Below are 16,205 nucleotides of genomic sequence, written 5' to 3' on the forward strand. Positions count from 1 at the left end.
CTATCTTTAGTTTCTTTTTATCCTCTTCTTCATTAAGTGGAATAAAACTGGCAAACTGAAAATTACGCTGTGCAGCAACTGCATATGGAAACTTTGCTGTGATTTTCAGTGCGAGGATAATTTTAAACTGGCAGCACAGAAGGAGCTTACTGCTCTTAAAAGCATTTTATAAATAATTTATTAAAACAAAGATTTGTTTACTTGCATGCAACAAGCATTTACGCAGTTTCTAAATTTTGATCAGCTTTCGATAAGGAGAGATAATGAATCATATTCTCAGCAGCATGAATGGGTAACAGCACTTGGCATCCTCATAAATTAAGATGAAACACGTTGAGATACTGGGAACATTTACTTACTTGCACGAAGGACTGAAGGGGTGACCTCAATTTCACTTGTTGCTTGGTAAGGCTGAAAGGCCGATGCCGCGTTGGAGCCAAGCTCGCTGCCGAAAATCTCCGGGCTTTGCGTGCCTGTCGAGCTGGCACTGGTGCCATCACCTCCATGGTGTGGATCTTGCTCATCAAACACAGCTACGAGCTGCAAAATGACAATTTAATCTACTGTTAAAGAAACCCAACTTTCAGCAACATCAAAGTGCCACCAGAGATCAGCATCTCATCATTTCTTCCCACCAAAGAGCAAGAAACTTCTATAAGCAGAGACTCAGATCAATGCCTCAGTCACAACATCATCAGGCCCAGGAAAGGCAGCCATTAATTGGGCAGCACAAAGGGTGAACAGCGCTGATGGGACACAAAACCCCTCGGTGCGAGGCACAGAGTGAACGGCACCGAGCCAGGAAAGGAAGGGTCACAACTTTCTGCAAAGCACTTAATACCACCCAGCAATGCAGAAAACCACCCGAGGGCCGATCAATGCCTGTGCACTGGAGTTTACCACCTGTGCTCTGATACCACTAAATGCATCATTGCTACAAAGTCAAACCACAAGCAAAACCACTCTTTTATAGAAGAAAAAACATACAATATGAAACTATGTTAATCCACACTGAAAGCTACAGACTAAATACAAAGCCACCTGAAAGTGCTGTAATTACCACAAACTATCATCTGTTAATTTGTCACCTATTAATCAATTACCTAATAATATGACTTAAGTTGTGAGCTTCCCTTGCAAAATTTCTTCCATCAAACTTCTGGAGATACTTCTGTATTTGCTTGCAATCAGCTTCTCCACGACAGGCCAAAGAACTCAAGCCCAATTTGAAACTTAGCCAAGTAGCTAATTTAATAAAGATTTACTAAATATGTATCTGTGTTCCCCACCATTGCAAGGAAAATAGGAAAAATGTCACGGTGCTTTCTGGTAAATTTGAGATGTTTTTTCCAATGTAGATGAATGCTTTTATTTGGAACAAATAATTTATCCCAATATATCTTTGGTGACCTACTGAAAGAGAAAAGGCCTGCTCTTACACACATTTAATTTTAGAACTTAATTTTCAAGATGGGTAAAAAAGTTTTATGGATAACAACATTCTGCAGCATATAAATTAATCTATAATGTAATATTTGAAAGACATTTCCAAGAAAGCATTACATTCTTCTGTTCAAATTGGTAGGGTAAATGGAGCAAATCAACTTAAACCTACACTGATCTCTGCAAATTGTTTATTTTATTAGAACAACACTTAAAGCTTTGTATAACCTAAAAGATTCAGAGGTCATTTTCTCTTTTCTTTTTCTTTTTTTTTTTTTTAACTTTATTAAGTGAATTTGACATCATCTCATCCTACAGACTTTAATATTAGTCCCTTTACTCAATCTAGCTTACACAAATATCAGTAAAAAACTGAATACCGTAACCGTAAGCCCAAGTGGTAACCATTTGGGAATTCAGCTTTTGAAAGTACTTTCAGGAATGAACTTTTTTTAACTAATAGTTTTAAAATTGCAGAGAGTAGCAAACTTCTGCCAATAATTCCATACTTAATGCAAATTTAGGCCCTGGCATGCACAAAACAGAAAGAATAAATTGGTAATGGGTAAAAAGTCCATGCTCTATCCAGTGCTATTTGAAAGGTAGAGAGCAGAAGGAAAAACAGGCTGCAGCTGCAGACAGCTAGAACACGTTTTTAACATACAATTCATTATTTTATGCTTGAGAAATCTACACACAGGATAGCAACAAAAAAGCCATGACAACACCTAAAATGTCAGTAGCTCAAGAGTACTGGAAATTTAATTTTCTAACACTTTGTGAAATACCAACGCTTACATAAATTGAAGCATATTTCTCAAAAAAAAAAAGAATCTATTACTCATAACACTTCTACTATCTGTTTTATAACAAGCTAATTACTAATCTCCAGCAACTGAAAATAAATTAATCCACAAGTGAAGATGTGTAAGGTATTAGAACAAAACACAAATGATACATTGAAGAATTCTAGGCATGAAACATCAAATCTTTTTCTCCCTTGCATGGCATGTATCAAGATAAATCCCCAAATTACATTCTGTTCCTTTGAGGCTAAATGAAAAGCATTATTCAGTGCATGTTGCTGTGTGTGTATATATATATATATATAAAAGCAAAAAGGTAAGTGCATATAAATCTCTATATATCTATGTTGTACTGTAAGCTGCCTCCAGCTTTTTGCCTATTCCAGACAGTCTACAACCTATGACTTCAGAACATCTATAAACAAATGTTTCTCATTTCAAGCTTAGCTTTTGATCTTATGTATTTTTGCAGGTATTTGCCATTTTGACAGCATCAAGCCTTCAAAAGGTTTCAGTTCCATTAAAAAGCATCCCAAGCTGTAACATTTTTGCATACAACATGCAATGAAACACAAGCCACCTTAGCCTTCTCCAAATCTAATTAGTGTTACATTTTATTCTACAGTAGCAGTTTATAATTCAACGCAGGTTTGCAGAAGCTCTGCTATGGTAGTTAGGAGGTTTGTTGTAAAACATCTTTACAAAGGTACATTTCTTGCTCATAACAAGCGAGAAAGTCTTTGGGCCTTGACTTCTAGAGCTTGGTAGGCCACACAGCAGACGATGGTGAGCTCACAGGAAACAAAATGGCCTCCACTGTATTCGGATATCAAGCATTAATTGCTGGTTTCTCCAACACATTTAATTTTAATTAAGATTAATTCTTTGAGGAAAGGAATTACACACTTTTGTACCTCTAGAGGCCTAGAAATCACACCTCGACTACCATCTCTGCAGGAACAAGAAACAAAACAAAAAACACAGGAAGAGACATCTCATGGCTACTTAGAAGGAAGCTACACAGGTAGGTCACCAGACCTACAAAGAATCCTGTGCGGCAGGAATTCACAGCTATAAACGCTGCTTTATGCCAATGAAACAAATGTCCTGTCAGTGAGATGCCAGTCATGGTGAAAGGCCAAAGAAATGTTTTTAATTTGGCAAAGCACGGAACACAGATTACTAGACCAGCTTTTATCAGCTTAATTCCCATGGTAAAGCCATGGTATTTTGCTAGGCTTTAAATATCGGATTTACAAGAAGAGAAAAAACAAAGATGACTATCTTTTCTGGAAACAACAGCATTTTTACTGTAGGGATACTGCTTCCACGTTGCTTTTTCTTTTTAATAATAAGAAATAAATTACTAAAATGACATTAACCATGCACAGTGTCAGTTTCCAAATGCAAGGAATTGCATATTCTTTTCCAGAATCACTCTCTGATTACTTCCAATGCCTGACAGGAGCTGAGCCTCCTGTTCTCTGCCCTGTTTTTAGATTTCATCACTTGCGGTGACCTGAGAAACTCTAATCCATTCTTATGCAGAAGGGATCAGCAGAAAGCTGAACAAATCATAAGAATATTAGATCAACATTAACTCTTTAAAAGAGCTTCCACCAAAATTCAGCAAAAATTTGAGCCATTTGGCTTGTTTGAATTAACTAACAAAACAAAAAAAAGACAATCCCAGAGCCAAAAGCAAATATCATATTAACAATAACAAATAAATAATAGTAGTAGTTATAATAGTATGTTAAGTCAATGGCATCCTGGGGTGTATGAGAAGGGGTGTGGTTAGTAGGTCGAGAGAGGTTCTCCTTCCCCTCTACTCTGCCCTGGTGAGACCGCATCTGGAATATTGTGTCCAGTTCTGGGCCCCTCAGTTCAAGAAGGACAGGGAACTGCTGGAGAGAGTCCAGCACAGAGCCACAAGGATGATCGAGGGTGTGGAGCATCTCCCTTATGAGGAGTGGCTGAGGGAGCTGGGTCTCTTTAGCTTGGAAAAGAGGAGACTGAAGGGTGACCTCACTAATGTTTATAAATTTATAAAGGGTGAGTGTCAGGAGGAAGGAGCCAGGCTCTTCTCAGTGACAAGGGGCAATGGGTGCAAGCTGAAACATAGGAAGTTCAACCTGAACATCAGGAAAAACTTCTTCACTGTGAGGGTGACAGAGCACTGGACCAGGCTGCCCAGAGAGGTTGTGGAGTCTCCTTCTCTGGAGACATTCAAAACCCGCCTGGACGTGTTCCTGTGTGACCTGGTCTAGGTGATCCTGCTCTGGCAGAGGGGCTGGACTGGATGATCTTTCGAGGTCCCTTCCAACTCCTAATATTCTGTGATTCTGTGTATGTGAAGATATATCCACCCCTCATTCCATGGGACCTGAACTTGAACTCATGAGGACTCTAAAATAGGGTTAAATAGGTTACAGCTGTTTAAATCACCTGGGGTAATAGGACATGCTATTTGCATTTTTTAATCACTGATCTAAAAATCTGGAAATATGAAATAAATTCAAGCAGCAACAAACAACTTTGTCTTCCCCAAACAAATTTAGTAAATGATAGGATTAATTTAGACTGGCATGTTTACATTTCTAATTACAATATAGCAAAAGCAGCGGAAAGGAGGTTTCAATACAGATCCACATTCTTCAACAAGTTAAGCTGGCACAGGAAGAACCATCAGTTTCAACAAAACAAGAATTTGGTCCCCAGTGTAAGCATACACTAGTTTTTCAAGAAAAATGAAGTTTCAGATATTTAATAGCACTTTCAAATATAAAGACAGCAGCTTTGTTCAGATCATAACTTATGGAAAGGTTCACTGCATTTCAGAACGGAATTAGAGTAAGTCTTCGAAAGGTCAATATGCATAAACTAAAATACACCTATTTTTTAAAATCCAGAGCAAGAGATATAAGTAATCTTAAATGAATTATCAACCAAAGACAGTATTTTTTAAACAAGCAAGAACAGTCAATGTTTGACCAACAGCAGGTTTTTATAAAATATAAAGAACTACAGTAAAACTCAACAATTACTCCCATGGTAAAAAGCACCCTTGCAATTCTTAGTATATTTTAAAAGATGGGTTTTTATTGCTACCATCATCCTCTGAAGACAAAACCAAAATTATAGCAGTACAGATTAAAAACCAGCTACTAACTTGACAATCTTCTCTTTCGACAGATAAAGGCTCTTTCTACAGCAAACAGAAAAAGAAGGGTAAGCAACATAATTCAATTCTTTTTGCAAAATACACTAGCTTCATCAAGCAAATTGCTTACAGAGAAATGATTCTACAGCCTAAGATATCGAAACAGTTTTACTGAGATGCCTTTGGCTTTGGGATAAGAGGAAGGCATTTCAGCGCATCACTGCATTCAGCCCTCTACAGCACCTCTGACTGGCTTCCCACACCACCACATTGTGCAGAATTAATTGCACTCCAACCTTTAGTTCTGAAGAAGATACCAGGATAAGCTTTCCTATTGCTCTGTCCAGGACTCAACATGTCATATGAATTACATTATACTTACTTAAATAAATAAAAAGCAAGAAGACAGATTTATTTTAATATTGTCACGTCAGTAGCAGTCTGCATTCCCACATCAATTATTACAATTTCCGTCTATTCTAAAGTAGTTAAAAAATAGTAAACACATATGCAGTCTTAATTAATAGACTAGATTAAGTACTTGAATGCTAATTAACTGGATTAATAACTATTCGAACCAGCAACAGTCGTTTACATTTTCATGAAGTACTAGGACCATATAAAACAATTCATCACTATCAAACAGTGCAATCAGATCATCCCCCTCCAGCACAAAACCAGAAATGCTCCCCTCCGCAGAAACTCATAAAGCTAGAAAATTTTTCCAGTATTTTTCCTCCGCTATGTCAAGATTGTCAAAAAGGTCACTTGGATTTTGCACATTCCTAAATATCTGTCCAAAATCTATTACTTCTTGTGTAGTATTTGTTGGTGAATCTGATACTGGTTCATATGGAGGCACCAGTAATGCTTTCAGACTTATTTTAACATCAGTAATGGTTACAGCTCTGTTCTCATGTTAGAACGACAGCAATTGATCCTCTGGTTTTTGCATCCTCTGGTCTTCACATCCTCTGCACTTTTATCCACTCTTTTTAACACACAGTGAAACTGAAATAACTTGTCTTTTTTAATGATTAGGAGCCATTTTAAATACCTGTTTTCTCACCAGAAGGAACTGATCAGATAATTTCACAGAGGGACATTCCCAATGTGTTCTGCTGTTCAGTGGCCAACTGCTAGTAGTAGTCAACTGGTAGTTGATCTGTTGAGCAACCAGAAGTGTCTGGCTTCCCTGGGCTGAACCATGCACTTCCCTTCCTGCCCATACACCACCTTCCAGCTGTGGTCATCCCTTAATAACTGAACTAAGGAACTTTTTCACAGGAGGCTATGGTTCTTAAAGAGAGAGATTTTGATGGTCCAAATAAGAGTCTGAAATCTAAATTAGCTTTGTCAATACATCACCACTTAAAATAACTGCTTCGAGTATTTCCTTTAAAACCTGATGCCAGAGAGTTGAGCCCAGCCCTGTCCTGCAGTCCCAATGTTTTGGTGCACACACTCTCTGATAGCCACCTGATCTGCTGATGTGAGAGATTTCAGTCACTCTCAGAGCATGGCCATGTACTTTCAGATGCACAAAGCAAGTATCTGGAAAGAGGCCATGGAGGAAGCTGGCAGAAAATTTAAACACAAGCATCACTGGCATCCTCTCCTCGCATAAAAACTTTTCCAGTCTTAAGCGAGTCTGTACAGTGAACCCACGAGGCAACCAAAGTGGATTGCAAGAGAATATAAGCAGACTCCTATAGCAACTCTTCAGGGTTGGCAAAAACTATGTGTACCCAAGGCAGGCTGCGTATTACTCAGTCTGTGTTGCAATGCAGAACTAGAGTACTTGTTTAATAAGGCCCGGCAGTAAATCAAGTCTCAGCTAATGGTACCTCAGACTCCAAAACATCCTGAAATACAAGTTGCTTGTGAATTAACAGACTAGTACAAGAGGAAAAAAAAAACATAAATTTGAGAAAACAATTAGCAAGGGAGTAGCCAATTATTATTTAGTTATGAAAGAAACTAAATACTAAATCAATTTCTAGGCTTACTGATGACTGAAGTGACTTTAATAGCCCCATGGCAGACCCAAATACTTATTATTCCTTGAGCTTCACTTTTCTACATGGCTCATTAAAAACCCATTTAAATATAACTACTCTTTCAATGAACTGGTAAGAGGAAATACAGGGGAAAAAAATGGACATTTTCACAAATAATGCACTACTGCCCACAGATATTACAAAAGGATCAATTAGCAAAAACAGCAGCAGCTAAGAGGCATTCTGTGCTGTATGTGCAACCTGAGCATCCCCTCAACAGACTTACAGATTACCCAAAATTTTAGGGAAAAAAAGGCAAGCACAGTTTCAACTTTAGATAAACTGTAAAACAAATAAATCTTTACAATTGCAGTAAAATTTTTACCTGTCCTAATTAATCTGCTTCAGTCATGAAGCCTGATCTAGCTTTTCATGACAACTTTTCAATATAATGTAGCTAGAAGGTAGCCAAATTACTGATATTCTTGTAGTAACCGCATTAGTGGTTTTGGAAAAATAAGGACATTTTAAGTGTCACATTCTACTATCAAAACAACACTTTTTTATTAGATCTTCTGAGGATTATACAGAACTGTAAAATCACATAGAATCATAGAATAACCTGAACTGAAAGAGACCTCTGGAGATCATCCACTCCAAGCCCCTGTTCAAGCCAGGGTCAGCGAGAGGAGGTTGCTCCCCCACATGTGGTTGTGTTACAAATAACCCCAAGGATGGAGACTCCACAACCCCTCTAGGCAATCTCTGCCAGTGTTTGACCACTCTTAGATTTTTGCTGTACCTGATAGAGAACAGCTGTATCAAGAACGCTGTGCCTCAGGAAACCGCACCACCATACAACACCCCTGAAGGCCTCCCTTTCCTCGTGATCATCTCCAGCCCCCTAACTCACACTGGTGGCCGCTGGCTGGGCCAGCATGGTAACATCTTGCTTGTATTGATGAGGCCAGAATACTCCAGGAGAGAGAAACAGTCGCCTCTCTCAGCCTGCTGGCTACAGGCCTGCTAATACAGCCCAGGATGGAGGTGGCCGTCTCCATCACGAGGGCACGCTGCTGACTCAAGTTCCCTGCGTTGTCCACCAGGTCTGGCTCTACCCAGGCAGTGGGCCCCAGCCCATACAACTGCATGGGGTTATTTCAGCCCATACGCAGAACTCAGCGTTTGCCTTTGCCGAACATCATCTGCCCCCTTAAATCCCCATGATGTAAAATAACCACTGCTGAAAAATACATCACAGGTCTCGTAGAAAGTCATTCTCCTATCTGCTGACTAAGTAAACGCCCTTGACTTTTGAAGCTCAACATGACACACCAAGTTAAATCATATCTGCAAGATCAGAACTCATCTATTGATTCAAAGGACACTTTAATTTTACAGATAGTTTAAAAATCTTCTGCTTTCATGATTCTTTAAATCTAAGAAATTATTCTGAAGTAAATATACAGGCTTCTTATTAAAACATTGCTTTTGAATATTCATTTCCTACAGCACTTTGATCTGAGAAATTCTAGAACCAATAGTAAATTGCAATCTAATCTTCTCCCAGTAGGAATTAAACGCAGTTTTAGGTACTATCCTGTAAGTTTCCAGACTATTAAAATATATTTTAAACATATTTAGAAGTTTGAAATATTGAAAACATTAGTTTAATATTACATATATTTAAAAGACTTTTTCTCCCTGCTTCCCTCTATTGCTGAGCAACAGACTACAAGCTAGCATGACTATGGTACCCTGGAAAGTAATTTGCGTATATTGTGTCTGAATTGCTCTCTACTTGACCTCCATGGGTCAAGTCAGGCTGAGGTTTAGACCAAGAAGTAAGACAATAACTGAGCAGTCGTAGAAGTACTATGAGGGCTATTAGAGGTAGCTGCCACTGAGCTGCTTGTCAGGTTGGCTGGATTTGCTCTTCCGTGGCCTCAGACCTTGATAATACCAGATGCACCACTTCTGCATAACGTACCGAGCGAGACTCGAGCCACCGGCCCACGTGTGCGGCCTGACAGACACAGGTATGCACAGAGCACACATGAACTGATCGTCCTGCCAAGTCCTTCCACCCTGCTCACCCAGCCAAAACCACTGCATGGGCACAGCAGGTCCAACATCAGAGCTGGATCTTGGACTTCATCACCAGCTAAATTCTGTGACTAAGGAAAACACCTACATTTGTCATCTCCTACAAACAGACAACCCAGCAGCCCTGTCCTTCACGGCCAGAAGGCACGGCTGGCAGAAAGAAAAGTAGAAGCCGTTTACATTTCATGAAGCTGCCAGGCATGGGGACATAGATGCCAGTTTCTTTTCAGTAGGGCATACTCACCTGGGCCAGGACAAATAGAAGCTCCAGTGCATTATGTTAACTCATGCTCCTGAATGCCGCATTTCTGCTGTTAACTCTCACCATGCTAAGGAAGGCTCCACAGGGCATGAATTAGCTACTGGTCCCAGCCTTCCCAATGGAGATAACAACGGGATGCACTACTCAGCACTGGCACCCACAGCTGCTAAGCCAAGCCCTGGCAAAAGCATGGGCAGTGCCATCGCTGCACTCTGATCTCTAGGAGGATGGGGGTAGCCGTGCAAAATCCAAAAAGCAGAAATGCTGCAGACATATCTCACTGCAAAACTGGTTTGATGAAGATTATGGAGTAAGAGATTCCAGATCTTGAAGCTAAACACAAAATTACTGTGAAAATAAGAGTGCAAGAGTTGCTACTGTCCCTCCACACAACAGGTACCAAAATGCTTAATTTCATGGTCATTTGGGCTATGAGAACTGCTGGGGAAAATATCTCTGTCCTACATTAGAAAGTTTTTCAATCATAGGGTCTTTATCATGGGATTTTTGTAACGGGTTGTTTCTTCACCAACTCTTCCTTTAAAAGCATATATAGTATAATGCTACCCTGCTATTTCCTTAAATCTTCAATTTATACGGAAAATATTTCTTCCAAAATCCCTTTGTAAAAACAGCACTCTTGGTCAAGGCTAAGACATACTCTGTAAAATTACCACAATATATGATTTACCATGGTATCTCCTTAGCTCATTTTGAAAAGAAATAGGGGAAAAATATATCTATATCCTGGCTTTAAAGAGGTGCACAAAGAAAGCATGGTATCAGAAGAGAGAGTGCTATGAGGGGCCACATCTGAGCATGTGAATAAGCCAATTTCATCTCCTCCATTTCTGATCCCTCAGCAAAACCACACTAAGGGCAACGTTGTTAAAATTACTTTGAAACCAATTTTACATTTTTAGAGTGCACTATAAACGTCTGCTTCTTTTTGTCAAAGGACAAGGCTCAGAGAGATACCCTGATTGCTCTCCATGCAGCTCAGCTTGTGGGTGTGGGATGACTCTGCAGGTCAGCAGATTTCCAAGTCAACAGCACGGACCATACAGGAGTTGGGCATTTTATTTCTGCCACAGAGGTCAGCAGTTAAGCAGTGACGCTACGCAGTAAGTAATCCAGACACTGGGGTTATTAGAGGGGCTGGTGTCACACAGCAAGATATACTGCTGAAATAAAGACGTGTTAAATCTTAACAGTAGTCTCATCTGTCATGGGGAGCTGCAGCCCTTGAGTACCAAGAAAAAAATGGTTTCAGAAACCTCCAAAAAGACCAGGCTTTCTATGCCTCTGCTACAGGATCAAACCAGCAGCAGTTAAAATCTAAGAGTTTAATTTCAGCTGAGGTACAGAAAGGTACCTAGTTAGTTAAAGCACAGGCCAATCTTTGCAAGCTTATTAAACTTCAAGAAAATAGATTTTGTAAAATACAGCTCTTCATTGTATATAGTGTGTGCTGCCGAGTGTAATTTGCATGCAAAAGCCAGGAGAATGTGATTAAAAATACCCATCTAGAGACACAGATGAAAAACTTCAAACATTTTCTGATTCCCTTCTGTTCCACTCATTATTTCAATACCTCACTACAACAAAGGAATAGATAACACTTGTCCTTGACATTAGCCTAAATTATCTTCGGTGTGCAATACAATACCTATTAAATTAGGCTTATTTTAAATCAACATCAAGGTCTGTTTAAAAGGTAAAACTCTGTGTACCTTTTGCCTTTTGTATAACACTATTTTTCCCCCAAATAAACTTTTCAGAGGTCTTAAAAAACAAGATAGGCTTTTTTTTTTTTTTTAACTAACTTCATTATCTAGTATTAAAAAACGTCAAAGAGAAGACATTTAGCTCTGGCATTTTAAAACAACAATAACAATATTCTTCATTTTGTGCATAATGACAAAAATAATCAGCACATTAGCCAATAATTCATGCCTCCCCTTCTTTAAATAAGGCTCCAAAAAATCTTAAATGCAAACGACTGATTGTTCCCTCGTGACTAACATCTTCTATTATTTTAAAATGTAACAATAGTGAGAACAATGCAACTTAACTTACAGTCCATTAGGACTATCCCTACAAAATGAAGAATAAAAGGTAGCAAGTGTGCCACAGCAGAGCCGGGCTGATGGCAAGTGAGACCTAACGGGAGATCTGTAGAGGTGGTCCCCTCCTGTGGCAACACCCAAGCACTGGGAACTTGGCTGCCCAGAATTATTATGTGAACCTATGCCAGATAAGAAGCTCTTGCTTTAAGCAAAAGACACCCATTAGATAACACTTGATAGTCCAGAAAGAAAGCGGGTCCCAAACCTGCCACACTACAGTTCTTCCTAAAGACCTTTAAGGTTTTCTACAACCAAGAGGATTATAGGGATCTCAGTATGAAGGAAAAATAGCCTGGCGCATCCCCATCCAGATGGATACCCATCTACCCCACACCACAATCTGCCAGGGGGAGATAAGGCCTGTGTTTATTTCCCACAAAACACCAAGTTAAACAACGCAGTAACTGAGCCCCAGGGACTTTCACTGAAACCTAGGCTCCCAACGCCAGAATCATTTTCAACATGATCTGGAGCCACATTTTCAACAATAATTTGGCAGATAAGGTTGCAGAAAGGCATCTCGCTCTCCCCATAAAATCATTAGAAATCAGATGCCAAGACATTTTTGAAACTCTGCTTTTTAAAAGCAGCCCGGTGACTTTTCAAACCTGACCTCGAAATGCTTATGAAAACAAACACAAACAGGAAAAAAAGCAGCAGGAAGTGAAGAGTAAGGGGGGAAGACCTCAGAAAGAAACTGTATCACCACATCCATCTTCAAAACACATTCACTGGAAGTCAAAGGCTTTTGTTTCTGTGAAATGCAGGCATGAATAGCAAAGGAGATCTCTGATACTACTCTCATGATAGTTTGCATCACTTTGTGATTCTTGACTACTTGGTGCAGAAGCCTCCACCACCTCACAGCACTCTTTCTTCACACAGGGATGCAGCACTCAAGCATTATAACCAAAGAGACAGGAACATAAACAGGGACTTTTGATGGAATTATACTCCTAAATCATTTAGAGTGAAAGCTTCAGAGACTCCAGCCTTATTTTCAGAACTCATCTTGAAAATTCATTCCCTAACTCACTGTAGAAACTGGGACCAATGCACCTACATCACCTAAATGAATCCAAAAAACATTTTTTTTTTAAAAAAAACCAAACACTCGAAAGAGGAATTACATCTGTATTCACAAGCATTTCAAGCTTGGGAACACACTATCATTTTTACATTTTACCTTGACTCACCCCATGTCCACGTATGTATTTCCCAACATGCAATACAAACATCTCCCAGCCTGGGGAAAGAGATACAAGCATTGCCAAAACCCACGAGCTTCAACCTGTGGATAAGGACTGCATGAAAACTTCCAAACAGATCCCTTCCATCCTCTAAGTGCCCTAACTCCTCCCCATCTCCTCTGGGCAGACCCAGCCTCTTTGTTTCTCCTCTTTTCTCTCATAGAAAAATTAAGGTTATAAATAGCTGGCAGTCCATACCAGGGCAGCAGGCCTGTCTCCAAAGTGTCTATATTATATTTCATAGTGAATTCAAATATTGCTGTAAGGTTATTAAAATCATTCATGATTTTATCTGTGCCAAATGGATCGTTACACTGTCAACACTCATCTTTATTATGCAAAAATATGCAGAACTTAACATCTTTTGTTGAGCTGGCAAAACAGTATATTCAGAAGTAACTCTACTTTTCATTAAATTTTGCACAAGGTTAAAGCGTGTGTGGAATCTGATTACCAAAGGCTCCATTCAGAAACATCATACAAAACAAACTGTTTCACTTGTGCAGCAAAAGATGGTTTATTTTAAACCTACAAACAAATACATTATCCTGAGTAGTGATTTATTTATAGCTCCCTTTAATTTTTACTACTAGGTATAAAATCCTCCCGAACCCAACATTTCCTTTCAAACACCCTGAAAAATATGGGAAAAAAAAATGGAAGTATTTGAGGGCCCAGCGCAAAGAAAAGTTGCTTTTCTGTTTGGATAGCTGGGAGAGACATGGTAGCTAAGTCCCTGAAAATCAGCATGTGTCTGGGAGGACCTTATTGCTGAATTTCACTTCTTGGCAAATTACACAGAAAAATACAACCAAAGCAAATCAAAGGAGCACTCACTCTGCTTCTGTGCTTATGGTATAGTTACATATTTTATTAAGTTTATGTCCATCTGAGTAAGATTCGGTGATTCTCTGGTGATTTGTGGCTATTAAAAGAAAAATACTATTTTGCTTTTAAACATTTTAAGTAAAACATAACCACAGCTACAGCTGAAGGAGGCTTGAGGAAGAAGCGTGCTCTGGCAAAGGACGAGCACCACCAGCTGTAGAGGGAAGGGGAAAACAGCTGGAGGCAGAGGGTGGGAAGGTGAGAGGGGATAATGTTAATACCATGGAGACTATTAGGGCAACGGGGGGAGTTAATGTCATTCAGGTTTTTTTAAAGTTGGGGAGGGGTGCTAAGATATTTTTTCTCTCAAGTGTTCTTCTATGCACACTTCACAGTCCTGCTTGATGGAAACTCTCCATAGGCTCCAATCTCCCCTCTTACCTTCCCTTTCTCTCCAAATGTCTCCTAGCAGAAACAGAAGTAAATTCGGTCTGCTTACCTCCAGTGTAAAAACCATTTCTTGGAAAGCCCCAGCAACCTTGAAATAGCTTTTCTGACTCACTGTCTCACTAAATCAAGACTTAGTTCTTCTTTACTGGTATTTGACAGCCAGATTTAATCTTTGCAATCGTATGAACTTTTGGAGAACGTTTTTGGGGTGCAGTTTGTAGTTTGGTGCCACGCAAAGCAAATGCATTGCATGAGTCTAGCACAGGTAGCTGGGTAAATTATGCTGTCAAAAGTGATTAACATTTAAAAGGACTAAACAGAGGAAGCAGATAATACCTCCAAGATCTGCTTTTAATTAAAACATCCTAGTAATTAATATTAAAAGGCAAAGACAGACAAAAAATCAGAGAGCGCGTAGCTTCTAAAGAGAATAGTTTTTAAGCTTTTCATTAGGGGTCACCTTTTCTGATGTGCAAGACCACCTTTAAATTACCTGCCTCACTGGAGACCATTGACTTATTAAAACAACTCTGCCCACATAAATACAAAAAATTACACATTTAATTGGAAACTTTTATGCATTCATTACTTTTTCAAACGTCCTTGCTTTCAGAGAATCTTGCCCCTCACTGAAAGCAAACCTTATTTCACAGTCTCTGTGCTTAATTATTGTATCCCAAATGATTTCTCTACTTTCCAAAATAATTACCAAACATTATATCATCTATGCTAAAACAGTAAAAGGGCATCAACGCTGAACCCTGTAAGTAGCTAAAATGAATAGCGCATACCAGGGAAGTCTAACTCGTGTAGCCTTTGCACATAAATCAAACGCCTTACGCATTCTGACAGCTCCATCTAGCCACGGCTACACAAAAGTAACTGTATCCCAGGCAGAGTGAATTAATTTACATTCGGCACATACCAGCTATTACAAAAACTCTTGTGGTCAAAAGTGTCATTTCCAGAATGAGCTTACTATTGTTTAACTATTAGATTAACACTTTCACAATCGTATCTGCACTTCAGGTTACTCGAGTTTCAGAGAAACACAGGATCGGAAAAGTCATGTCTTTAAAGGCCCCAAAATTAGAGCATCTGGATAACGTCAGGAACAGATGCTGGGATCACAACTTGGCAGGAATTTCTGAGATGGGAAGCTCAAACGTCCTGGGGAGAACACAGAGCAAAATGGGATACAACGTAAAAATGCAAAGCATGCAGCAACGGAGCGGGAGAGGCAACGTGCAGGCCATGAACACGTCTGATGGAGCAGATGAGCAAGAATAAAGGCAAAACAGTCAGCTGCCAGCAGCAGAAAGAAAGGAGGGGACCCCTCCTCATCTTGAAACCACAGCACCACCCGTTTACAAATCGGCCTCGTGTGGACCATCCTCCTCCTCATCCATGGCTGCACCGGGCAGTGGAGCAGGGGCAACACCGCTGCTGAGCTGCTGCTGGCTGACAGCCCCCCAGCTCCGCTCTGGGGTTACAGACTGCGCGGGCAGTGAGGAGGGTAGACAGCAGAAGATAGGTGGTTTTTCTCCTTTTTTTCCTCTTCCATCCATCACTGACAGCTCTAATAGTTTGAAATTCACCTTTTTGAACATGCTGGGGCACCGCATGCACTGGTAAAATATAACACATCTTTCTCTGGAAAACAGTGGTGCTAACTAGCTCCACATAGCCAGCTTTATATGTTTATATATAACAAAACACTAAACTAATTTGAGGAAATTAACTCTTATTTCATCACACATTCTTCTTA

At 39.6% G+C, this 16,205-nt stretch overlaps 1 protein-coding gene across 1 annotated transcript in view; it reads right to left on the reverse strand.

The window, feature by feature from the left end:
• PARD3 (par-3 family cell polarity regulator) overlaps window positions 1-13,110 on the reverse strand; it is a 310,634-nt gene extending 297,524 nt beyond the window's left edge. The window contains exons 1-3 of the mRNA XM_010184574.1: window positions 13,106-13,110; window positions 3,164-3,200; window positions 360-540 (exon numbers count right to left, since the gene is read on the reverse strand). Coding sequence (XP_010182876.1) covers window positions 360-540; window positions 3,164-3,200; window positions 13,106-13,110 — 223 coding nt within the window. The remainder of the gene's footprint in view (window positions 1-359; window positions 541-3,163; window positions 3,201-13,105) is intronic.
• Between the last annotated feature and the right edge of the window lie 3,095 nt (window positions 13,111-16,205).

Source organism: Mesitornis unicolor, unplaced genomic scaffold (assembly GCF_000695765.1).
Source record: "Mesitornis unicolor isolate BGI_N332 unplaced genomic scaffold, ASM69576v1 scaffold2165, whole genome shotgun sequence".
Lineage (NCBI taxonomy): Eukaryota > Metazoa > Chordata > Aves > Mesitornithiformes > Mesitornithidae > Mesitornis > Mesitornis unicolor.